General features: G+C 47.9%; 1 protein-coding gene across 15 annotated transcripts in view; it reads right to left on the bottom strand.

The window, feature by feature from the left end:
• The window catches only part of LOC137379096 (protein MTSS 2-like), a 206,150-nt gene that overhangs the window by 26,387 nt on the left and 166,663 nt on the right, over positions 1 to 13,100 (bottom strand). For 12 of the 15 annotated variants that reach the window (XM_068049761.1, XM_068049764.1, XM_068049763.1 and 9 more), the window contains exons 9-10: positions 5,552 to 5,649; positions 1,961 to 2,171 (exon numbers count right to left, since the gene is read on the bottom strand). In XM_068049761.1, coding sequence (XP_067905862.1) covers positions 1,961 to 2,171; positions 5,552 to 5,649 — 309 coding nt within the window. The remainder of the gene's footprint in view (positions 1 to 1,960; positions 2,172 to 5,551; positions 5,650 to 13,100) is intronic. The other 3 variants (XM_068049762.1, XM_068049771.1, XM_068049774.1) reach the window with 1 other exon arrangement.

Genomic DNA, 13,100 nt, shown 5'->3' with positions numbered 1-13,100 from the left:
CGTAGGCCCAATGTTATATTTTAGCATGAATTTAGAATGGTCTTGAGGAAGGTTTATTTTCAATGAGCAAAATACAATCCAAGCAATATACACAATTAATGATGCTTTTGCCACTGTTGGCCTTTATGAACTTTCCTTCTGATAAATGCCATGGAAAATTGCAGTAACCTTACTTCAACAAGCTTGTCATTCTCATGGCTGGGGTTTTCCGCCACCCCACGAGCCAGATGGTGGCGGTGGGGTGGCATAAAATGGAGCGGGAGGCTCCAGGAGGCTTTCCCAAGCTGCTCCCGCCTCCGCCCCCCCCCCCCTTTACGTAGGGCAGGGTGGAAAGTGGCCCGTCCGTCCCAGGCCAATCAAGGCCCTTAAGTGGCTAATTAAGGGCTTTCGCCCACCTCCACGTAGATTTTATGCATGGCAAGCAGGCATCCTGGAGCTGGGAAAAGCCACCTGCTTTTCCCAGGCGGTTTCTGATCGTCTCAGGGTGGGGCGGGGGGGGGGGGGGGGGGGGGTGGTTCCCTGCTTATCGGATACAGGGTGCCCAATGGAGGGCCACCCCTGCTACTCCAACCACCCTCAAGACCCAACACACCCCCCTTCCCCCCCCAAACGATCACCCTTGCCTGGCCGGGGCCCGACCGATTACCCCGGCAAGGCAACAAAAACCTACCTGTCTTCGGCTGGGCTGCAGTCCTAGCAGTGGCCACTGCTCCCAGTGGCGCTGATGGGACTAAGAGCTGCCGGCCCGCTGATTGGCCGGCAGCTAAAGTCCCGCATTGGAACAATTAAAGCCTGGGGACTCGTAAAATACGGGTCGGATCCCCAGGCGAGGCGGAAGCGGGTTTGTCAACGACTTCTCAGTCGGTGGCTGGCTCCCGTCCGCCCAACGTGAAATCCTGGCCCATGAGTCCATTGTGCAGTGCAACAAGGGCACATGAGCAACAGCAAAATTATAGAATGGTTTCTAGTGGAAGCCTAGTGTAATGTGCTGTGGGTTTCTAATGTTTGTACTGTGAACATTCTCTGTCTATTGCTGTGGGTTTAGAACGTTTGCTCTGTGAACAGTCTGAGAAAGGTAAGACTTGCATTTATAAACCTCAGGATGTCTGAAAGCACTTTACAGCCAATGAGACACCTTTGTCGTGCAGTCACTGTTGTAATGTAGGAAACGCTGCAACCAATTTACACACAGCAAAGCTCCACAAACAGCAATATGATAATGACCAGATAACCTGTTGTCCTGGCCAATATTTATCACAAAAACAGCTGTTACGTTATGTGGCAGGGTCCACTCTTTCCAACGGGCCATGCCCGGTGGAGATCGGCCGGCGGATTGCAGAGCAAACCGCATGTGACCTTTCTGCTATGGGGAAACAGGTCCTTCCTGTCTACTCAATCTAGGCCCTTCTTAATTTTGTACACCTCTATTAAGTCACTCCTCAGCCTCCTCTGTTCTAAGGAAAACAACCCTAGCCGATCCAATCTTTCCTCATAGCTGCAACTTTCAAGCCCTGGCAACATTCTTGTAAATCTCCTCTGTACTCTCTCCAGAGCAATTATGTCCTTCCTGTAATGTAGTAACCAGAACTGTACGCAATACTCCAGCTGTGGCCTAACCAGCGTTTTATACAGTTCCAGCATTACAGTCCTGCTTTTGAATTCTATACCTCGGCCAGTAAAAGAAAGCAATCCATAGGCCTCCTTCACCACTTTATCTACCTGTCCTGCCACCTTCAGGGACCTGTGGACATGCACTCCAAGGTCTTTCACTTCTTCTATCCCTCTCAATATCCTCCTGTAAAGTGCTTTGGGATGTACTGAGGTGCTAGATAAATGCAACTCCTTTGTTTCATCTACACGCCCACTTTTAACTCTATTTCACACAGCACAATAACATTGGTCCAGTCGACTTTCCTCCCACCCGTGTGAATGCATAGGCAATATGCTGAGGTCCACTTACCTGGCTGGTAATATCCGATGGCATAGGCGAAGGTGGTTTGGAGTACATGGCGTCCTGGGATATGAAGCCGGAGTCATGCGAGGAGACACTGGAGAGCCGGGTGCTGGCGCTGGCAGGCTGGGCCAAGCTGCGGTAGCGATAGTTTGAACTTGGTGAGTGAGTTTGGGAACCACTGGATCGGGAAGTGCTACTGTTTGTACTGTTTACACTGCTGGGGGGGAGGGGTGTGGTAGGTAGAAGGGTGTGAGAGAGGGAAGGTGAGGGAGACAATTTAAGATAAGATCAGACTCACAAAAAAAATTAGACAAAAGCAGGAGGCTACACAACAACCATGGGCGAGGGTGTTACTGTTGGGGTTGGCACGATGCAGTCTGGTCTCACTTGGCGCTTTTTTCTTATCTTCTCCACCTCCCTTTGCTTGCCACATGTCTGAAATGGATGCTATTGCAGGACACAACGCCATGGGCACAATTACCAATGGTCATTTCCCTGATCTGAGGTAAGGCCACTCCCTCAGAGAAAGGCAGAGCTAGCCTGGCCCAAAAGAATATTGGCACAGGCCTGGGTACAGGTAATCTACCAACGCACTTGCCCATGGACAGTGGGAGATGTTCTGACCTTTATTAATAGATGCATAGTCTACGAAAGCAAGGAATTTACCCTAACCTTCATAAAACACTGGTTAGGCCTCCGTTGGAGTATTGTGCTCAATTCTGGGCCCCACACTTTAGGAAGGATGTCGAGGCCTTGGAAAGAGTAGAAAGGAGATTTACGAGAATGGTACCAGGGATGAGGGACTTCAGTTATGTGGAGAGACTGGAGTAGCTGGGATTGTTCTTCCTGCAGCTGAGGAGGTTAAGGAGAAATTTGACAAGAGGTGTTTAAAATCATGAAAGGTTTTGGTAGAGTAAACAAGGAGAAACTGTTTCCAGTAGCAGAAGGGTCAGTAACTAGAGCAGACAGATTTAAGGTATTTGGCAAAAAAAAAGGCGAGGTGAGGAAAATTTTTTTTTTTTAGATGCAGTGAGTTGTTGTGATCTGGAATGCATTGCCTGGAAGGGTGGTGGAAGCAGATTGAATAGTAACTTTCCAAAGAAAATTGGAGAAATAATTGAAGGAAAAAAATACAGGGCTACAGGATTAATACAGGAGACTGGGATTAATTGGCTAGTTCTACCAAAGAGCCAACACAGTCATGATGGGATGAATGGCCTCCTTCTGTGATGTATCATTCTGTGCAACACCAAAGAACATGCTCTCTAAATGGCGATGGGAACATCAATGGCAGTGAGTCACCTTCAGTTGACATGCAGTGATTAATAGAGCTTGCAGGAGAATTAGAATTCGAATTCGAATTAGAACATTACAGCGCAGTACAAGCCCTTCGGCCCTTGATGTTGCGCCGACCTGTGAAACCATCTGACCTACACTATTCCATTTTCATCCATATGTCTATCCAATGACCACTTAAATGCCCTTAAAGTTGGCGAGTCTACTACTGCTGCAGGCAGGGCGTTCCACGCCCCTACTACTCTCTGAGTAAAGAAACTACCTCTAACATCTGTCCTATATCCATCACCCCTCAACTTAAAGCTATGTCCCCTCGTGTTTGCCATCACCATCCGAGGAAAAAGACTCTCACTATCCACCCTATCTAACCCTCTGATTATCTTATATGTCTCTATTAAGTCACCTCTCCTCCTCCTTCTCTCCAAAGAAAACAACCTCAAGTCCCTCAGCCTTTCCTCGTAAGACCTTCCCTCCATACCAGGCAACATCCTAGTAAATCTCCTCTGCACCCTTTCCAAAGCTTCCACATCCTTCCTATAATGCGGTGACCAGAACTGCACGCAATACTCCAGGTGCGGTCTCACCAGAGTGTTGTACAGCTGCAGCATGACCTCATGGCTCCGAAACTCGATCCCCCTACTAATAAAAGCTAACACACCATATGCCTTCTTAACAGCCCTATTAACCTGGGTAGCAACTTTCAGGGATTTATGTACTTGGACACCAAGATCTCTCTGTTCATCTACACTACCAAGAATCTTCCCATTTGCCCAGTACTCTGCATTCCTGTCACTCCTTCCAAAGTGAATCACCTCACACTTTTCCGCATTAAACTCCATTTGCCATCTCTCAGCCCAGCTCTGCAGCCTATCTATGTCCCTCTGTACCCTACAACATCCTTCGGCACTATCCACAACTCCACCGACCTTAGTGTCATCCGCAAATTTACTAACCCACCCTTCTACACCCTCTTCCAGGTCATTTATAAAAATGACAAACAGCAGTGGCCCCAAAACAGATCCTTGCGGTACACCACTAGTAACTAAACTCCAGGATGAACATTTGCCATCAACCACCACCCTCTGGCTTCTTTCAGCTAGCCAATTTCTGATCCAAAGCTCTAAATCACCTTCAACCCCATACTTCCGTATTTTCTGCAATAGCCTACCGTGGGGAACCTTATCAAACGCCTTACTGAAATCCATATACACCACATCCACTGCTTTACCCTCATCCACCTGTTTGGTCACCTTCTCAAAAAACTCAATAAGGTTTGTGAGGTGAAGCATGGGGCTAGTGACATGGCTTAGCATCAGCCTAACCTTTGGGCCTTGGTTGTGCAAGGGACTGTCCACTAATCGATCGTTCAGGTTACGCTTTTTGTATTTCAATGACTCGTTCATGACTACAAGCCCCATTTGACAGTATTCCCCCATTGCGTTGCTGATTTACACCAGAAACTATCAAAATGCCTTCTTACTGAATCAGTAACCTGTTCAGATGGTTCAGGAAAATGGTTTCCACTCACTGGCAAATAAATTAGCTTGAATAATCCACAGGTTGGATTTTTTTTAAATTAACGGATTGGTGGTAGCTGGACAAACAATTACAAATCAAACTAACAGCGGATCAGTCTGCTGCCGGAAACTTCAGGGACCATAGGCCAGAGTTAGTTGATGATGTCATGCAGGGGAAGCTGCAAAATATTCAATCGCTTTACACAGGTTTATATTGAAATGTTATCACTCCCTTTCCTCCAGTGAGAATTCAGTTCTAATTTTGGAAAATTAGCTGATTTTCCTGGAAGAGGTTCCACAGAAATCACAGCAACTTTGTAGCAGAAAGGATCCTGATCTCTGAAGGCCCACAGTGGTGTTGTCACTTGCCTGAGAATCATGGCCACAGGCTGTCTGACTGGGAAGAGCTTCCGAGGCTGTCTGGTTGAGAAATAATTTCCCACTATTAAATCCCACACCAGCACCAGTCTTCAGTCTAAAGAGGTGAGTTTTCCCAGGCTTTTCCCATGATCTCGTGGGATCGTTCAGGTGTAAGCTCCTACCAACAGAAATCAAAAATGTTTGGATGGATCCCCCACATGTGAATTGATTGTAATACTGTAGCCTCCACTTTTCCAATCACAGAGAGCAGTCTTCCGAAGCCATAAGAGCTCCACTTCTGCACTTGTTGGTCCAAGCAGACATGAAACTTACCACCAGGCCTTTGCGATGTAATAATGCCTGATGGTGGATTGGAAATATTACCTAACCAGGTGGGCTCTGCTGACCTGTCAATCATACATACCTGCACATGCTGGATTTCCGAGAGCCAGAGCTGCTGGGCGATGACGGTGGGGTCTGATAGGACCAGCTGTAGTCAGAGCCCTTCAGGTCCTTAATCACCTGCATGAGAAACACAGCAGGGTTACATCTGAGAATAAAGGACAAATTAGGTCTTAAAGGGAAGGAGAGTCCAGGCAAATTACCTTTTATTCCAGCATTTGAAAACATCTTTTTTTATAAAAAAAAGACAAAAATATCTTTCAGAGGCTTTTTATTAAAAAACCCATGACTATCCATTCTGAACAGAAACCCACCACATCACAGATGATATCGCTAAATACAAACCATTTTCTGTAAACTGCAGAACTTTAACAAAGGGTGCTCTCTCAGAATACCCTTTCTCCCAAGGGTGCTCCCTCAGAATACCCTTTCTCCCAAGGGTGCTCCCTCAGAATACCCTTTCCCCCAAGGGTGCCCTCTCAGAATACCCTTTCCTCCTTTAAATATAACCTTGGTATCACAAGACAGGTGCAGAGGAAGAAGACCAGTTGACAGACCAGCTCATCCACCCAGATACAGACATCCCATCACAGATTTCAACTGGTTTTTAAATGATTCCAAAGGTTTTGCATGCACTGTTTCACCCTGATGACCACTGCACATGTTGATGACTCTTTTTGAGAGTTTCCTGACATCAGCACGAATTTTGCTTGTTGTTCGTTTGAAGCTAGGCCTACTCTCAGGGTTTACTTTGGAGTAAAGTAGGGAAGTCTACATCAGACCAGTGGGAGTCAAAGAGGAAATAGTGAGAGTTCAGAGCCAACATGTACCCGTTAAGGTGAAGGGTAGGACCAACAAGTCCAGGGAACCCTGGATGTCAAGGGACATAGAGGATTGGACCAGGAAAAAAAAAAGGAGGCTTATGGCAGATTCAGAGCACTGAAAACAGGGAGACACTAGAGGAGTATAGAAAGTGTAGGGAGTACTTAAAAAAGTAATTAGGAGAGCGAAGAGGGGACATGAAAAAACACTGGCGGGCAAGATAAAAGAAAATCCTAAGGCATTTTATAAGTATATTAAGGCAAAAAGGATAACCAGGGAAAGAGTAGGGCCCATTAGGGACCAAAGTGGCAATCTGTGTGTGGAGCCAGATGACATAGGTGAGGTTTTAAATGATTACTTTGCATCAGTGTTCATTATGGAGAAGGACGATGTAGGTGTAGAGATCAGGGAGGGGGATTGTGATATACTTGAACATATTAGCAGTGAAAGGGAGGAAATATTATCTGTTTTAGCGGGCTTAAAAGTGTATAAATCCTCAGGCCCAGATGAGATGTATCCCAGGCTGTTATGTGAGGCAAGGGAGGACATAGGCTTTGACACAAATTTTCAAATCCTCTCTGGCTGCAGGAAAGGTACTAGAGGACAGGGAATGTGGTATCATTATTCAAGAAGGGCAGCAGGGATAAACCAGGTAATTACAGGCTGGTGAGACTAACATCAGTGGTTGGGAAACTATTGGAAAAAAATTCTGAGGGACAGGATTAATCTCCACTTGGAGAGACAGGGGTTAATCAGGGATAGTCAGCATGGCTTTGTCAGGGGGAGATCGTGTCTAACAGATTTGATTGAATTTTTCGAGGAGGTGACTAGATGTGTAGATGAGGATAAAGCAGTTGATGTAGTCCAGATGGACTTCAGTAAGGCTTTTGATAAGGTCCCGCATGGGAGATTGGTTAAGAAGGTAAGAGCCCATGGGATCCAGGGCAATTTGGCAAACTGGATCCAAAATTGGCTTAGTGGCAGGAGGCAGAGGGTGAAATTCGAGGGTTGTTTTTCCGAGTGGAAGCCTGTGACCAGTGGTGTACCACAGGGATCGGTGCTGGGACCCTTGCTGTTTGTAGTGTACATTAATGATTTAGACGTGAATATAGGAGGTACGATCAGTAAGTTCGCAGATGACACGAAAATTGGTGGTGTCATAAATAGTGGAGGAAATCCTCAGATTACAGGATGATATAGATGGGCTGGTAAGATGAGCAGTGCAGTGGCAAATGGAATTTAATCCTGAGAAGTTTGAGGTGATGCATTTTGGGAGGACTAACAAGGCAAGGGAATATACAATGGATGGTAGGAGCATAGGAAGTACAGAGGGTCAGAGGGACCTTGGTGTACTTGTCCATAGATCACTAAAGGCAGCAGCACAGGTAGAAAAAGTGGTTAGGAAGGCATATGGGATGCATGCTTTTATTAGCCGAGGCATAGAATACAAGAGCAGGGAGGTTATGATGGAACTGTATAAAATGCTAGTTAGGCCACAGCTGGAGTACTCTGCACAGTTCTGGTCACCACACAATAGGAAGGATGTGATTGCACTGGAGAGGGTGCAGAGGAGATTCACCAGGATGTTATCTGGGCTGGAGCATTTCAGCTGTGAAGAGAGGTTGAAAAGGCTAGGGTTGTTTTCCTTAGAGCAGAGAAGGCTGAGGGGGGACATGATTGAGGTACTCAAAATTATGAGGGGCATTGATAGGTTAGATAAGAAGAATCTTTTTCCTTAGCAGTGGGGTCAATAACCAGGGGGCCTACATTTAAGCTAAGGGGCAGGAGGTTTAGAGGGGATTTGAGGAAAAATATTTTTACTCAGAGGGTGGTTGGAATCTGGAACACACTGCACTGAAGGGGTGGTAGAGTCAGGAACACTCATAACATTTAAGGAGTATTTAGATGAGCACTTGAAACACCATAGCATGCAAGGCCACGGGCCAACTGCTGGAAAATGGGATTAGAATAGTTAGGTGCTTGATGGCTGGCACAGCCACAATGGGCCGAAGGGCCTGTTTCTGTGCTTTATAACTCTATAACTATCATGTAAATCTCCATAAAGTCACCTGTCAGACACTCCTTTCAAAGCTGAAAGGCCGAAGTTTCTTCAGTCCTTCCTCACACCTCTCATGCAAGGGATCAACCTTGTGACCTTTCCCAAACCACCTCCCAGTGCTTGAATGTCTCCCTTGAGAGTCAGCGAGGAGAAGTGGACACAGCACCCAAGGAGCACCATTCAGTTCGAATGGGACTTGCTTTGACTTGTATTGTTCTCGAATACCAGTTGTCTCTTTTTGTCCTCCCTTCTCCCTCCTGTACTATGATCCTCCACAGCAGCTCCTGCTCCAGGCTATTACCAGCTGCCAGGCCTTCAGCAAAGCAGCCTCTTCATCTCTCATGTCCCATGGGCTTTGTTTGAGATCAGGGGCTCATTAGAATGCTGAGGGGCATGGTGAGGATGTGAGGTCAATGAGCAAAACTACGTCTAACATGCGGAGGCACACAGCAGCACTCGGGTGTGTTGGTCACCTCGAGACTCAATTATACCAACCTGAGTTTATCCAAAACTCTGCTTCCTGTATCCTAACTCACACCAGGTCCCGATTACCCATCACCCCTGTGCTCACTGACCTACGTTGCTCCCCGGTCCCACAGCTCCTTTATTTTAAAATGCTTGTTTTCAAATCCCTCTGTGTCCCACTCCTCCCTTTCCCCAGTCCTATGCACCCTCCCCCTCCCCCCACCCCCTCCCTCACTCCCAAATTATCAGCACTCCTCTAATTCTGGTCCCTTGAGCATCCCCAATTTGAATCACTCCACCATTGGCAGCCGTGCCTTCAGCTGCCTAGGCTCCAAGCTCTGGAATTCCCTCTCTAAATCTCTCCGCCTCTCTACCTCATTTTCTTCCTTTAAGACGCTCCTTAAAACCTACCTCTTTGACCAAGCAATATCTCCTTATGTAGCTCGGTGTCTCATTTAGATTGATAACATTCCTGTGAAGTTCCTTGGAACATTTTAATACATTGTTAAAGGAGTGATATAAATGCAAGTTTTTGTTCTGCCAGCTTTGTGCCCCAAACATCACTCTGCACTAATTGGCACCTCTGTGACTCACTGGCATTGACGTTGGCGGTAAGGAGCTCTAAGTCATGGCATTGCACCAGGCTAGATATGATTTAGGCTTCAACAAAAAACCATAGTAACTTCATGTCTTATAAACATGTCCTAAAAAAATTCTCCGAGTCAGTTACAGGGCAAGTCTGTTGCTCACAGAACATTGGCTGGGAGCTGATATTTGGAAACAACACGTGTCCAACCCATCGGAAAAGTGTTGCTAATGTATCTGTGTGTACCTGGCTGGTGATGCAGGTAAATAATGTACCCTATATATACACTTCACAATGGGAATGTTGGTGCTGGGAATGGAACAGCTTCCATTTCAGGCATCCACAGTCAGCAAAGAGCATGGGTTAGATACAGAGTAAAGCTCCCTCTACACTGTCCCATGAAACAGTCCCAGGGCAGGTACAGAACAGGGTTAGATACAGAGTAAAGCTCCTTCTATAATAAAAGCAAAATACTGCGGATGCTGGAGATCTGAAATAAAAACAAGAAATGCTGGAATCACTCAGCAGGTCTGGCAGCATCTGTGGAAAGAGAAGCAGAGTTAACGTTTCGGGTCAGTGACCCTTCATCGGAACTGACAAATATTAGAAAAGTCACAGGTTATAAGCAAGTGAGGTGGGGGTGGGGCAAGAGATAACAAAGGAGGTCTAGATTGGACCAGGCCACATAGCTGACCAAAAGGTCACGGAGCAAAGGCAAACAATATGTTAATGGTGTGTTGAAAGACAAAGCATTAGTACAGATTAGGTGTAAATACACTGAATATTGAACAGCAGCAAGTGCAAACCTGAAAAAAAAACAGTGGGTAAGCAAACTGAACAAACAAAGATGAAATGAAATAAATGCAAAAAAAAGATTGTGAAAAATGTAAAAAAGAATGTTAAAAAAAAGGAAGAAAAAATAACTAAAAATGAAAGTAAAATGGGGGGCTGTCATGCTCTGAAATTATTGAACTCAATGTTCAGTCCGGCAGGCTGTAGTGTGCCTCATCGGTAAATGAGATGCTGTTCCTCGAGCTTGCGTTGATGTTCACTGGAACACTGCAGCAATCCCAGGACAGAGATGTGAGCATGAGAGCAGAGGGGAGTGTTGAAATGGCAAGCAACCGGAAGCTCAGGGTCCTGCTTGCGGACTGAGAGGAGATGTTCCGCAAAGCGGTCACCCAGTCTGCGCTTAGTCTCCCCAGTGTAGAGGAGACCACACTGTGAGCAGCGAATACAGTATACTACATTGAAAGAAGTACAAGTAAATCACTGCTTCACCTGAAAGGAGTGTTTGGGGCCTGGGATAGTGAGGAGAGAGGAGGTAAATGGGCAGGTATTACACCTCCTGCGATTGCAGGGGAAGGTGCCCTGGGACGGGGACGAGGTGGTGGGGGTAATGGAGGAGTGGACCAGGGTGTCGCGGAGGGAACGATCCCTTCGGAATGCTGGCAGGGGAAGGGAGGGGAAGATGCGACTGGTAGTGGCATCACGCTGGAGGTGGCGGAAATGGTGGAGGATGATCCTTTGGATATGGAGGCTGGTGGGGTGAAAAGTGAGGACAAGGGGAGCCCTGTCACGGTTCTGGGAGGGAGGGGAAGGGGTGAGGGTAGAGGTGCGGGGAATGGGTCGGACACGGTTGAGGGCCCTGTCAACCACAGTGGGGAGAAATCCTCGGTTGAGGAAAAAGGAGGTCATATCAGAAGCACCGTCATGGAAGGTAGCATCATCAGAGCAGATGCGTCGGAGACGGAGAAACTGGGAGAATGGAATGGAGTCCTTACAGGAGGTAGGGTGTGAAGAAGTGTAGTCGAGATAGCTGTGGGAGTCGGTGGGCTTATAATGGATATTAGTAGACAACCTATCCCCAGAGATGGAGACAGAGAAGTCGAGGAAGGGAAGGGAAGTGTCAGAGATGTCAAAGCTCCTTCTACACTGTCCCCATCAAACACTCCCAGGACAGGTACAGCACGGGGTTAGATAAAGACTAAAGCTCCTTCTACACTGTCCCCATCAAACACTCCCAGGACAGGTACAGCACTGGGATTGGCTGCTCTCTGATTTGGGAGCCCGAGTGCATCAACGAGGTGCAGCTGACTGTTGCTGTGTGCACAGGTTGGAGGCTGCAGGCTGCTGCAAGAGGGAGAGACTGAGACTGAAAGAAGGGTTTTTCCACATTTTCAACAAAGGAAGGAAGGCAGAGAACTGGAAGCTCTTTTGTGAGTTTGTTTTGTACTGAAAGTCTTTTTCATTGATTGTTGGGGGTGGGGAAAGAAGAGACCTGAAGACCTTGGGTGGGGCTGTATTGTTCAATAGGGAGCTCCTGTGTTTAACATCTTTGGATAGGGAGCTCCCTCCCCACCCCAACTACTAAGCCTGGGACAGCTGGAGCTGCCCAGGTGAAGAGACTTATTATCTGAACATCAAAGGAGGCGTGTGCCTGGGCAGCTTACAGCTGACCCACGTGAAGACATCACCCCACCCTCCCAACTGGAAGACCAGCTACAAGACTTGTGCAATACTAACAAAGACTGATTCCTCTTGGCCTTCCTCTCCCTCAGCCTCTTCCCCTGTGCTACATCCTTTAAGTGTTGCATTTTCTCTTTTCTTTTTTTTCGCTCTCAACAAAGTGCCTGTAACTCTTCTACCCCATGACTTCTCAGTCCTCTCCGGTGGCGGGGCCCTCCTATGCTGTAGCAGCTGCGACAGCTGCTCCTGTGGCCTCGTCACCATTTAAAATCTTAACATCAAAGCATGGGGTGAAGAGTTACACCCATCCTAATATGACTATTGAGGCTTGTGTTAAGGCAATGGCCGTGGTTGTCGGCCCCTCGGCCTTTGTTGCAGCCTCAAAGATGTATGGGAAGGCTGTGTTCTTCCTGAAGACCGAGCGGGCTGTGTCCCTCGCCCTAAGTACGGGGCTCACAGTGGGTGGGATTTTCCTGCCAGTGGACCCTCTGGGGGCCACTGCACATCGGGTAACCTTGTCGAACGTCCCACCCTTCATTCCTGATGAGCTCCTCCTCCCCCACCTACACCATCTGGGGGAGGTGAGGTCAGGGATCACCCCAGTCCCGCTCGGTCTTCGGGAGCACAGCCTCCGACATGTCTACTCCTTCCGCCGCCAGCTATTCATGCAGCTGGCGCGGGAGGAGGTCTTGGAGGGCCACTTCAGTATAGAGTTTCAGGGGACGGCCTACCGCGTCTTCTGGACCTCGGATGGAGCGCGGTGCCACGTCTGCAAGGGGGTGGGGCATGTTCGTAAGAACTGCCCCAACCTCCCGGCCGCCAGCTCCACCTCGGCGGCCCAGAGTGGTTCCACAGCACCTCCTCCCACTCCCCCCGCAGATCCAACAGACACCGCTCAGTCGGTTCCGGAGGCTGTGGTTTTCACAGCCTCTGGCGGGGAGGGGAGCGTCCGTCCGAGTGGAAGGAAGACGCGGGGAAAAAAGAAACATCGTGAGGCGCGTCCCCTGGACACTTTGACTCAACCCGAGCCTGAGCTCAGCCCAAAGCCCATTCCCATGGAATCCACCTGTCCCAGGGCTGGGCTCAGGCCCAGGGTGACTAAAAAAGGAAAAAAGGGTGCGGAGGCGGAGGCCTCTGATGACATGGAGGTCTCTGAGTCTCCGCGCCCAA

The sequence above is a fragment of the Heterodontus francisci genome, chromosome 17 (assembly GCF_036365525.1).
Source record: "Heterodontus francisci isolate sHetFra1 chromosome 17, sHetFra1.hap1, whole genome shotgun sequence".
NCBI classification, from domain to species: Eukaryota; Metazoa; Chordata; class Chondrichthyes; order Heterodontiformes; family Heterodontidae; genus Heterodontus; species Heterodontus francisci.
This window is presented reverse-complemented; position numbering and strand designations above follow the sequence as displayed.